Below are 12,372 nucleotides of genomic sequence, written 5' to 3' on the forward strand. Positions count from 1 at the left end.
GTTATTGGTAACTTTTTTTAATACGTGAAAAACAACAAGTAACTCACGTTTTAACATAAATAGGATGGAGCCAAAGTATATGCATACAACACTGAAGTAGAAGCAGAAAGTAGCATAACGTAAAAACAAATGAATATAGTAAATCTGTACTTGAGTAGTACATTGTACTATGTTAAATTCCAGCTGTGTTCCTATCCATAGATAGAACCTCTGGGCATGCCCTAATAAATATGCTAACAGTAGACTAAGCTTTCATTGTTCTTCCATTAACTTATTGGAGTATTTTTCTGCAATTACAAACTCTGTGTAAACAATCATGGTATCAAAATAAAGCTAACACTTATGACATTTCATCAGAGGTGTAAATATTACAGCGGTTTTTACTGTGTGAAAGTTACTGAGGCTGGAGAACAGAAAAAGTAAGTAGATCTTTTCCCTCGCCTAATTTATTTATTAATTTTTGTGGAACATGTAGAAGAACCTTACACAGCCACAACAGCCTGGGTACTCCTCCTCATGCTGGTCACCAGCTTGGTCAGTCAGTGCAACTCAGCCAGTGTGTGACCGAGTTTGCGTTGGTCACTGTGTTGAGTGGAGTTGATATCAGCCATCAATATGTGTGTCCTTGTTTTGTTTGTTACATTTTTGGAAAAAACAAACTGCAGGTACAGAGTGTTTCACCAACAGCATGTCATTGATATCTATGATAGACTACGTATTCCAAGACCAAACCAAGCCTGAGGAATACTTTAAACTTTATGCACAATATTCATGGAGTAGTGTGAACGTAAACAAACAGCCAACAGGCGGTATCTACTACGTGAAAAATGGCGCCATCTTGTGGTCTCTTTCTGTCACTATAATTCATTCAAGGCTTTGTGGAAAATGCTTCACCTGTAAAAGTTTCAAAGTCACCGGTTAAAATCATTTTCAAGGACATTTTAAAAGTTTTAAACCAATCACCTAAAGTTTGACAGCTGTACCGACCAGTTTCCTCCAGTCTATTGTAGCAGACTGTTTTCAAAAAATGGATAGAGGAGACCACTCACAAAACCGTGATGGTGTTGCACAAAATGATGTTGGTGTAGGGCTGGTGTAGGAGAGCTAAAAAAATGTTTAAACACTGAATTTTGAGCTAGGCTGGACAGTCAGTGCTGCACCCATCTTCCAAAGCTACGAGTGTCCTACATTGTGTTTCTTTCTACTGAGGAGCTTGCATCCAATAAAAGCAGCAGGAACAAACCCAGGAAACAAATAAGAAGAAAAAAGTGAAAAACTGCAAAGCAGAAAATTAGGAAAACAGAGACTTAAAGAAAGGAAGATAAATAACAGAAAGAAAAAAAAGAAAATGTCATGGCTGTGTGAAGGCAGGCAGGAATCCAGGAGCAGGATTCACAGAGACAAATGTGAAGTCAAACAACTGGCTTTATTGGGAGTTTGCAGATTGAACAGAAAACTAACTAAACTTGGAAAGCAACAGGCAGGAAAACAGGCAAACAGAGTAGAAAGAGGGATGATGCAACGACGAGCAGGGGAAGACACAGACACTAAATACAAGAGGTGAACAGGACTGAGAGGAAACAGCTGTGAGACACGGCTGACACTGATTACACAGACGAGACAGGGAGAGCACAAAACTGAACACACGGACATAAGACACAGACCAAAATAAAACAGGTAACGCACAGACTGGACTCAGAGACACAGTAACAGACAGAGAACAGAAGGAACACATGGGCAGAAACTAAACAGAACCAAAACCCTTAAAACTAAAAAGTTTAAACCCGAACACATAATCAGAATTAACTAGAACACAAGATCATAACAATAATAATAATAATAATAATAATAATAAACACAAAAAGTTGGGTCAAATGACACAGGACCATGACAGAAAAATAAAAGATGAAAGAAGAAACTGATGACCAGATAGGCAGCAAACGAGTCAGGTCATGCAGCAAATTGTCAGACATCATCTCAGACAATGATGAAGATCCAGATGACTGTGTGTCAGCACCATCTACATCAGCATCAGCTGGACACTGGAAGCAAAAATGAAAGGAACATGAAGAACAAGATGGGAACGACAGAAAACAATTCAAACAGGGAATTTTGCTGACGGACAATCAGCGTTACACCCCACCCCAGTGTACTACATGTAACATGCTCAGAGACTGAATCTCAGCTGGCCCCTTCTGACCCACTGACTTAGTTTCCTGCCACCAGTGACCTGTTTACCGGACTTCCCCTATACCACCTGTGGATATCTGTTCAACCTGTGACCCAGTATGATTGTGCATACAAGTGGAAAGTAATATCCTAGTACCTTGTTAGATGGTGATGATTGTGGGCTCATTAGTCGCAGACATGGAGGGAGTGGTCCTATTGGTTGGCTCCCACATTAGGAAGGCAAGGTTGGGGCCTTCCTATCACTACTGTGCTAACGTAATTAAAAAAGAAAGTAAAAAAAAATTACAACACCACCATCTTCAGATAGAAAAGTTTTTCTGTTCTTTTTTTTTGGAGTTTTTCCTTCCCACTGTCGCCAAAGTGCTTGCTCATAGCAGGTCATATAATTGTTGGGTTTTCCTCTGGATCCATTATTGTACGATCTACTGTACAATATAAAGCACCGTGAGGCGACTGTTGTTGCGATTTGGCGCGATATAAATAAAATTGAATTGAATTGAATGTCCTTCAAGAAGCCTGGAGAACCTTTCCTGAAGATTACTTTCGCTATAATAAAAAAAAAAGAAAAAATTAAAGCAAAGGTAATGACTAGTTTGGGGGTTGTAGTCCTTTAATAATCAAGGAAAAGTAGTACATCCACAATTTTAAAAAATGCTTTTATTATAAATAATCCTGTGTGGATTAGTTACTTACACATCAAAGAAATGTTTTACAGGCAGAGCATTGCTCATCTGAGTTTTTACAGACCCAGAGTGAAGTTCACACAAGTTCAGCTTTCATCACCTGATCAGTACGCCACTGAAGCAGACGCACTCTGCTCTGTCTTTGAAGATTCACCATGAGAAATTGGCATTCCTTGCTCCAACTGTCCACAATATGAAAGTCAGGAAAAACAGACAAGTCTTTTTGTTTGTTTGTTTGTTTGTTTTCTTTAGCCTACTGTGGTGCCACTTAAAATCCCTGTGTTTGAACAGTACACTTCAATTCTGCTTTAACAGAAATCCTTGATGTGCAGGGAAACATCACAGTTAGCAAGCTCACAGCGAGATTCTTCTTTCTCTGGTCCACATGTGTAATATTTATGTTTTTGTCCATCGAGCCACTCCATAGAGCTTCACCTCAAGTAATATTCAATTGCAGCAGAGAATGCAGCAAAGCCTCCACATCCCAGAACACCAGCCTTCAGACCAGCTGCAAAACAGAAAAATAAACACGTGGACAAAATGAATAAATTTGCTATAATGCAAACTATTAGTTAATAAAGTAAGTTACATACCGCGAAAGCCAATAGCTCCTCCAGTCACACAACCACTGTACACAGCATTCTTCCAGTCAGATTTGCCTCTGTGCTGTAAATGAAAAACAGGTACAAAAAAGACACTTATTACCACAGTGTACTGCAGGGTTAGAATAAAAGCAAGAAATGCAAAGCAAATATAATACTGGCATCTACATTTTAGAGAGAGGAGTGACTAATAAGAGATAGCTGGCATCCACCTTTGCTGTACTATTTGCACATTTACAAACTTAGCTTAAGTTGCAACTACTTTGCTGAAAATGTTTTGCTGTCCACATATATAATATGTCTTCAGTGATTCTGATGGTGCTCTAGTAATCTGACCACATATTGAGCATTTTTCCTCTTTGAAGCCATGTTATGGATTCACATCACATCTCAAACCCTTGTTGACAAACTGTTATCATTATTTCATTCATTCCTTATTATTCTAAAGAGACTGATGGATACATTGAAAATGAATCGCCTTTGCTCATTTTTGCCTTTTGTTCTGAACTCCAGTCTGAGGTTATATGTCCACTATGAGTCTGTCAGAACCCACATGAGGATGTAAGAAGCTGTGACCTACTGATTCTATGATGCACTCTGTACAGGAGAACATGGCGCCCACAATGGCAAAGTTCTTGGCATAGGACATCCCCCTCTGGCCCATGTCTTTTAGAACCTCTCGTGCTGTTGGAGTTCTCAAAGGGTCTTTGGGGTCGATGCCAACATTAGTATCAATTCCAGCTGTGAAAACGCCGAATGCTCCTCCAAGGACGAACCCTGTGGTGAGCAAAAACATCATCAGACTCTTAAAATTGTAATATATACAGATCTTTTCTGCTATTGAGCTGAATGGCTACATTTGGGCAACATCGTGGCTGTATTATAAACTGATTATTTGATACCTGTTTATTCAAAACGCTCTAAAATGTTGCTTTTACGTTTCTTATGTCTGAACACAAATACATAATTTTAAAACAAGACAATATCGATGACCGATTGGTTTGATCAGATGACTGATTAATTTGCTGTTTGTTGGTATAACAGCATTACAGCTCCCATAGCCTCGTATATCTGAGGTGACTTAGCACACGAAATATTCTGCACGAGCAGCCAAACACGCACAAAAACACCAAACCCTTGTGATGTTTGTTACACTCTCAATGTCTCCGTTTACCTCCCACACAGGCCAGCAAAGACTTGAAGGCGCAGCTCTCCATTCCCCTCTCGATCATCTTCTGCTCGTCGCTTTTCGGAGGCACGGGCAGCCCCCCCATCACGGCGGGGTTCAGGCCCTTCACGGGCCTCTTGTCACCGATAAGATGCTCCAGAATCATACTGTACTGAAGAGTCGGGCTGTCCACGCTCGGGCCGACCGAAGCTGGGCCTTGTGGGTTGGAAGCAGCAGCGTTTGCAGCTCTTGTGGAGGCCGCCATGTTTCTCAATGACAGAGCTTCAAGTAAATGTTGTCGAAAGACGAGCGCGCGCATATTCGTCCCATTTGTCTGCTGATAGAAATAACGGTAATTAAAGTGTTTAGCTTCACAAAAACACGAATAAACCACGATAGATTAAATAATGTGTGTATTCTCATATTTTTTTTATTAAAATGATTTTATTTTCTCACTAAAAGATTACTTTGGTTAATTTTAGCACATTCGACACAAAGTCAACCTGTATTTAAAGTGTGGTTGAGGAGTTTATGCTTTTACGTAACACCGTACGTCTACCTACACTCTTTCCACTGGATTATTGTATCAAATAATAATTAAATAACGTAACAGAATTTCGCAAGACTATACTAGATCTTATTGATTACTTTACATTTAATTCTGTTTTATTATATTAATGTCTTCTAAATTACTTTTATTTTTGTGTTTATTTTATCATTAATATATTTTTCATTATTGACGTCTATTTTCTTTATTCAATACTCCTGTCTTTATTGTATTGTTTTTTTATTTATTACAGTTTATCTGTCTCGCCTGTCACTCATCTGTGAACCACTTTGAAGCACACTAAACTTCAAACAAAGGTACAGTACAAATTAAATTGACTAAATAAGTTTACACCTGAGGCGAAAACGCTGTTCCTTACATGCTGTCTTATCATTTTTCTGGCCTGTTAAAAAAAAGACCACATTTCCCAGAAACCCCTTAAACACTGCGCCAAAGCATATGCGCCAAACTCGCTTCACGCGCTCCACCTATCGGCTCGAGCTCAGACCGCTGGTGGTTAGACCGTGCGCGAGGCGGCAGTGGCAGCATCCTGTCAACACAGCAGCTCCACCGCAGTACGGAACAGGTGAGATTAATTAACACTTGTTTATTTCTCATAGCATGTGGCCTTTCTGCTTTTTTCGTCCGTTGTTTGGGGTGAAATTTGTAAACTTCACTGTAAAGGCTCTACTGTTTCTCGGTGTCTAAATTAAAGAATGGGCTACAGAGAGTCGCTCGGGTTTCGCCGAGTTACACCAACGTAGAAGTGGCTGACGGTGACATGCTCATTGCCAGCATAGTCACTGTACACGTCTATGCTCCTTTAACGTAACGACTAGTCATTGTGAGAGCAGACGCGTTTTTCCTCAAACGATAATAACGGCTGTCATAAAATTATAGCTCGAGCCAAGGACGTGTTGTTTTCACGCTAATTGAGCGTGGCACTGTATGACTGCAGTGATGGCCAACAGTAAGTGGACTAACAGTACTAACGCTGCATTTCATGTCCCATTTTCCGTAGCTGCAAATGTCCATCCTGAATTTTTCAGTTTACTGGCTAAGGTTGCACCATCGCGAGTCCAACAGGATTCTGCTTGAGCAGTATTTATGCCTTCTTTATAAACATTAAAATAAAAGGTATTAACGCGGTGATAGTGTTGATGCCTGGTAATGTAACACTTTGTAAGTTTCCTCCTTAAGGAAGAACGGGTCAACTTCTTTAAACTGGTCTGAATATTACGCTTAAAATCTTTTCTTTGATCTGATTAATTTTGTTGGTGTACAATGTGTCTGATATAAATATCTAAATATCTAGTACTGGAATAAGCTTATCCTCTTGTAAAGTGGAAAGTAACCCCGGGTTGGTCTTAAAACCTCTGCAAAGAGAGGTCAGTCAGGTCCTGGTTTCCTGTTAGATTTTAGTTTTGGTTTTTAGTGTTTGTCTAACACTTCTCCCTGACAGAAACATAAAAAATGCAGAGATAAAGTTACTAATGTTGCTCAGGCTTTAAGTAAATTTTGATGCTAATGGCAAATTACCTTCAAAACTGCCTCTGTGTGCTGCAAGCTGTTTTTCTACACGTCCGGGGTGGCTGTAGCTCAGGTGGCAGAGCAGGTCAGCCACTAATCAGAAGGTCGGTGGTTTGATCCCAGGCTTCCTCCTGCCTGCATGCCAAATATCCTTGGGCAAGATACTAACCCCGTGTTTGCCTACTGGTGGTGGTCAGAGGGCCCGGTGGCGCCAGTGTCCGGCAGCCTCGCCTCTGTCAGTGCGCCCCAGGGCAGCTGTGGCTACAATGTAGCTTGCCATCGCCAGTGTGTGAATGTGTGTGTGAATGGGTGAATGACTGAATGTAGTGTGAAGCGCTTTGGGGTCCTTAGGGACTAGAAAAGCGCTATACAAATGCAGGCCATTTTACGTCATCAGCCAGCCAGTTGTTCCCAATTAGTTCTGTGTGAAGCTGTCAAACATGTCTTTGTGTTTTCTTGCAGGTACTTGTAAAACGTTTGTTGGTTTTGACTTTAGTAGATCCTTAAATGTTTCATTATGACAAATTATCCTGACTAAGCTTCTGTGTGTAATTTTTCTCTCGCCAGGTAACCTTTAAATGTAGACTTAAAAGATGGGTTCCAGAAAACCAGCCGAGTATCTAACATAATCATGCCTGAATGATAAACTTCAGCAAAAGAGAACATTTCAGTAATGAAAAGAGAGGAAAAATTAAGAAGCCAAATACATATTTTAATTACACGGCTCACTTTGAAGTCCTGTGACAAGTGAACAAATGACGGTTTTCTCTTTTGAGTATGCAAACAGAAAAGCCAGTTCAAACATAAGCACTGCACCAGCTCTGATGAGGTTTGTTTTTAGGCAATATAAGGCTTTGCTTCTCATGGTTAACCATTTAAGAAGGGGAAATACTTCATTGGTCTGGACACAAACTCTATTGGATATCGATCATTTGTCAGCAGCACGATGGGCAGTCAGACAGTAGCTCATTCTAAAGTGGATACATCAGGTTGTTAATTTCTCAACATTAACTGATGAAATTGGTTCCTGCCTTTTCTCAATCTGCGATTCACACAGATTAGCCACAGCATTAAAACTGCAGGTGAAGTGGGTGTAATCCATCCCTGGGTAAACTCTGGTCCTGGGATTCACCTGGATATTATGTTCACTCATACACCCACTTCAACATGATAACAGATCAAGCACACGCCCTCCTCGTGGTTAACATTCCCTGTAACAGTCAAAAACTTGGTCAGGAATTAGGCATGAGGGCCATAACAAGGAGTCTGAAGCAGTGACCCTGTCTCCACTATCCACACTGTGCAATCCCATTGATCATCTGTGGGATGTGCTAGAAGTCGTCCAGTCCACAGAAGTGCCACCCAGCAACTCATAGGACACAGAGGATTTGCTGCCAACATCCCAGTGCCAAACACCACAGAGGTCATGTGCATATTGTAATGGGTCAGAGCTTGTGTGCTCTCACAATGAGGGCGCATATTAGGGCTGGGGGTTTTAATGTTGTCTGATCAGTGCAAGCCAGAAAAAAGACAGAACTAATAGGATTGCCATCTTTGCCGTAGAGGTACTTGGAACCCTTTTAGAGCCTCCAGTGGTGATTCTTTGTCAGTTGATTTTTTTTATTTTTTTTTAAACTTCCCTCACCCTTACAATGCTGTGATTGCAGCCATTCCCCAACTCTCTTTGAATGGTACTCATGGTCATTCTCTCCATTGATCAGTGGTTGTTGATCAATGGTCATGGGAATTTGCATAATTACGATGACGCAACTGACCTCCCAGCCCACTGTGACTGCTGGTTTCAGTCATTATGCAAATGGTAAATGGCCTGTATTTGTATAGCGCTTTACTAGTCCTCAAGGACCCCAATGCGCTTTACACATCCAATCATCCACACACTGGTGATGGCAAGCTACATTGTAGCCACAGCCACCCTGGGGCGCACAGACAGGGGCGAGGCTGCCGGACACTGGCGCCACCGGGTCCTCTGACCACCACCAGTAGGTAAGTGTTTTGCCCAAGGACACAACGACCGAGACTGTCCAAGCCGGGGCTCGAACCGGCAACCTTCCGATTACAAGGCGAACTCCCAACTCTTGAGCCACGATCGAAATGTACTTTTTATAAGATTTGGGGAAACCTGCAGTCAGCTGAGACTGAAGAAGTCACTTGGATGAGTGACGAAACGTTTCTCCCACTGAAAACGCTACGTCCAGATGAACATGCTGTGTGAAATGAGTCTGCACTGGAGTAACCTTTTCCTGATTTAGTAATCAGAAGCATAATACTTTATTAATCCCTAGGGTTTTCTGGTTCTGATGATTAAAAACAGTGAAAGGCAGTAATTACAGTGATCTTAGTCCGCTATGCTTAATCAGGTAAGCCCTCATCACAGATATTTTGCCAGGTTACTTCATTGGGAATGACGTACCACGATAATTAAGAACTGCTGACTCGGTGTAAACCTTAAGACATCAGTAACATCTTAATTCATATGTACACTGTCCAAACCTCCAGCTCCCCTAAAAGGTAGCTTGGTGGCTGTCAATAGATACTATAATTTTAATTTCTAAATATATTGCAATGCTGTGAAAAACATTAAAGTCAAGATTTAGTTTTCCATATTTTGTTCTGTTTCAGAGTCATAAAAAATTCTACTAATTTTTAGATTATCAGATGGACTGCAAAAAAGTTGAAACATTTCAAGGACCACTGATAGAAGCTTTCCAAATTCATTTTGTACCCTTTCCTTCTGCTGTTGAGTTGCAGCATATTTAGAAAAGCAATGTTGGGTAGAGGTTAAGGGGAATAACTGAATAGCCATCTGGCATTGTTTCAGAAGTCAAGTGTGGGTCATTGGTGAGTATTGCAGGTCCTTGGTGTAGTTTAAACCATATTGTCAATTCAATAGTGAGGAGGGACAATTCTGTAAAAGATGGAACCAGTTAGGAAGCTTTTCAAAATATGTGAATATCTGCCTCATCTATAACTCTGTGGACACATTGTAGCTTGAGGAAGAGAGAGTCTATGTCCATGTAAAATAGAAAGTATGTGTTGTTTTTAAAGCCTGTGCATGTCAATGTTTAGACTGTGGGCTTGTTCATAAAGCGATCACCTTGGCAACACTTTCCTTTGCATACATTTTTGTGTAACGTCACTGGGAATAAACAAATCAATGTGTTATGTGGCTTTAAATTAAATTGATTATATTAAGAAAGGTTTAAAGATTCAAATGAAAATGAAGCTCAGGGTCTGTATCAGTTCAAATTAAGTGTTAAATAAGAGCAGATCTGTCTGAGTATAGTTCACAGTTCCAGTTTGAGTCAGAACTGCAGGGTGTTGTGTTGTCATACAGCTAAAGTATAGCTTGAATAACTGTTTGTGCTTTTAAGGTCTATTTCCCAGAGCGCTCTCTCTTTGTAACCATTCATTTAAAATTTATTGCTATGCGTTTTGACCCTCTTGTCTATGTCAAGAATAGCTCTAAAACTCTAATATGGTGCCAATGCTAATATAAAATGGAAAGCCAGTTCTAAGCCTGGTGTGGTCAGTCAGCTCTTTTCTATCCCTGACACACTTGCACACACTCATCTGAGAACAAAATGGTTCTTATTCGTCCTCAAGAGGCAAGGTCTGGCCTGTATGTACAGTTGGAGTGGCATGTCCTTTACTGCAATAGAGGAGAATTTAATTGAGGAGATAGGGAAGAGATTGGATGATTGGAGCAGAAATGAGTACTGCAGTGGGATTCAATCAGTTGAATAAACAGAAACCTTTGTTTCTGGTAGTCCACGTGCCTTCTGAGAAACTTGTTATATTCTGGGATATTTTAACTTTTCCTTTGTAGAGGCACAGTTGGATTCCAGCCTTCACATTATTCCCAGGAGCAACTTTCTCTTTGCTTTTTTTTTTTTTTCCTCCTTAAGCTAATGCTCAATCTATCAAAACGCTAGTGACTAAAAGCCATTGCACTACGTTTGTCTGAGAGCATTCAATTAAGAAGGTAACTCTAAGAATACTTTTCTTTTTGGCTGTTTTTAGTTGATTACTGTCCAGGAAACTGATTGCATTCTTGACAAGCATCGCAGTCTAACTGAGTGCCTCAAAGGAATGCTTCTGTTTTTGTAAATGGGTCATTTGGACCAGATCTGAGGTGAAGCGCAGATATGGTCTTTACACAAATATCAGGTTTTTTTGCCTGCCCTCCCTCCTGACAACAACAGCTGTGCTTTTCAAAAGTGTAATATCCAGCTCTAGAATGGACAAATAAAATAAGCTACTGAGCTATTTTGAGGAGAGGACAGGACAGGCCAGTTCACATGTGTGATGTTTATGCATACACGGGGAGTGTCATTATGATGTTTGCTTGGTATTTGAAAGATGTCTGAACCATTGTAATAGCTTTCAGTCTCCATACAAATTAAAATGGTCACACCCACTGTTCACATTAAATAGCTCTGATGCAACAAGTCTGTGTACTGTTGCAAAATCAAAAGGCGCAGAGAGGAAGCCTCCTCTTGGGTTGGACAGAATTTCTAGTCAGTGGTACTAATACTACGGTGTTCCATTGTGGAAAGCTACTGAGGTCTGTTTTTTTTTTATTCTCTCACAGTCATCTTGGATGCTATGCTAGTGTTTCTATGGAATCCGCCCACTCATTGTACATGTAGCCAGCCAGGACAGACTGAAAAGTAGCTGAAGTTTTTTGCAACGTGGCTTTGACTGGCTGTTTATTAGAAAAGAACTTTGACACCATCAGAGCAGGAAGTTAGCCCCTCGAGGGAGCCTTGCTCTGAGAAAGATGAAACGGAGGATGGACCAGATGAAATATGCATGAAGACTGTATCTAGCTCAGCTCATGCTCCTGTATCACTGACGAATCGAGGACAGAGCAGGTTTTTGGGAAATAATGGATGACTGTAACTGCTGTGATGTGGCACAGTGAATACCTCAGTTATTCACTGTGTATAGTGATTGTTCTGATATTGATGCACTAGTTTTTGAAGGGTTAACTTTATAAACCTATATTTCCTTAGAGGAAACATTAAGAATATAATTAATTTATGAACATGTATGTTCAGAGGGTGGCTAACTTAAGTTGCAGCATTAAGGGGATTTACCCTGATTGTTGACAACCGTAATATGGAAGTTTGACATCCTAAAACTGAGACTGAGTTCTTGCTTTGCAATACAGCATCTCTTCATTTCAAAGCGTACTCTTGAGCTCTTGCTAATAGTGCTGTGTTACCAACAGAGTGCTTGCCTAACATCTGGAGCTAATTTATAGGATATTAATTGTACTTTTTTAAAACTATGGTATGTAATGAAATATTGTTTAAGTGTGTTTCTAGGTTGAGAATCTATGATTAGGAAATTCTTGTGCAGCATACGTAATCTGAGCAAACATTTCCATGTTTAAAAACTGTCGGCTAACAATTTTTAGTGACACTTTAGTGACACAGTATTGAAAAGTTGTTGCAAAATTAAAGTTGTGCCGACATCAGAGACGCAACCTTAAGGTCTTCTGGATGTATTACTTCTACATTACCTAGATATCGTTGGTCAAAAATTTATCCAGAATTATGGCAGAAGTTTTTGTTGATTTCCCTCAGCATGTTGTGCCTCAACTGCGCTCCTGAGCTCTTGCCCTAA

At 40.3% G+C, this 12,372-nt stretch overlaps 2 protein-coding genes across 5 annotated transcripts in view; one reads left to right on the top strand and one right to left on the bottom strand.

The window, feature by feature from the left end:
- Window positions 1–3,026: 3,026 nt before the first annotated feature.
- Window positions 3,027–4,980, bottom strand: timm22 (translocase of inner mitochondrial membrane 22 homolog (yeast)). The gene is made up of 4 exons (XM_086309694.1): window positions 4,650–4,980; window positions 4,056–4,252; window positions 3,467–3,539; window positions 3,027–3,381 (listed from the first exon to the last, which is right to left on the bottom strand). Exons 1-4 carry the CDS (start codon window positions 4,960–4,962, stop codon window positions 3,305–3,307), a joined length of 660 nt encoding a protein of 219 aa, XP_086165820.1. The 5' UTR covers window positions 4,963–4,980; the 3' UTR covers window positions 3,027–3,304.
- A 684-nt stretch (window positions 4,981–5,664) lies between these two features.
- The window catches only part of specc1 (sperm antigen with calponin homology and coiled-coil domains 1), an 81,202-nt gene continuing 74,494 nt past the window's right edge, over window positions 5,665–12,372 (top strand). For 3 of the 4 annotated variants that reach the window (XM_086309687.1, XM_086309690.1, XM_086309689.1), the window contains exon 1: window positions 5,665–5,776. The gene's annotated coding sequence lies outside the window, so the exon portion shown is untranslated. The remainder of the gene's footprint in view (window positions 5,777–12,372) is intronic. The other variant, XM_086309688.1, reaches the window with a different exon arrangement.

Source organism: Aulonocara sp. 'chitande type north' Nkhata Bay, linkage group LG10, assembly GCF_057382095.1.
Source record: "Aulonocara sp. 'chitande type north' Nkhata Bay isolate Kocher_YH1m ecotype deep benthic linkage group LG10, A_spYH_male_GT1.1, whole genome shotgun sequence".
Lineage (NCBI taxonomy): Eukaryota > Metazoa > Chordata > Actinopteri > Cichliformes > Cichlidae > Aulonocara > Aulonocara sp. 'chitande type north' Nkhata Bay.

Coding starts and splice junctions, on each gene's coding strand:
- timm22 (XM_086309694.1), bottom strand. CDS start 4,962: ATGCGCGCGCTCGTCTTTCGACAACATTTACTTGAAGCTCTGTCATTG. Junction 4,253..4,649: donor TTTGCTGGCCTGTGTGGGAG/GTAAACGGAGAC, acceptor TGCTCACCACAG/GGTTCGTCCTTGGAGGAGCA. Junction 3,540..4,055: donor CAGAGTGCATCATAGAATCA/GTAGGTCACAGC, acceptor TTTCATTTACAG/CACAGAGGCAAATCTGACTG.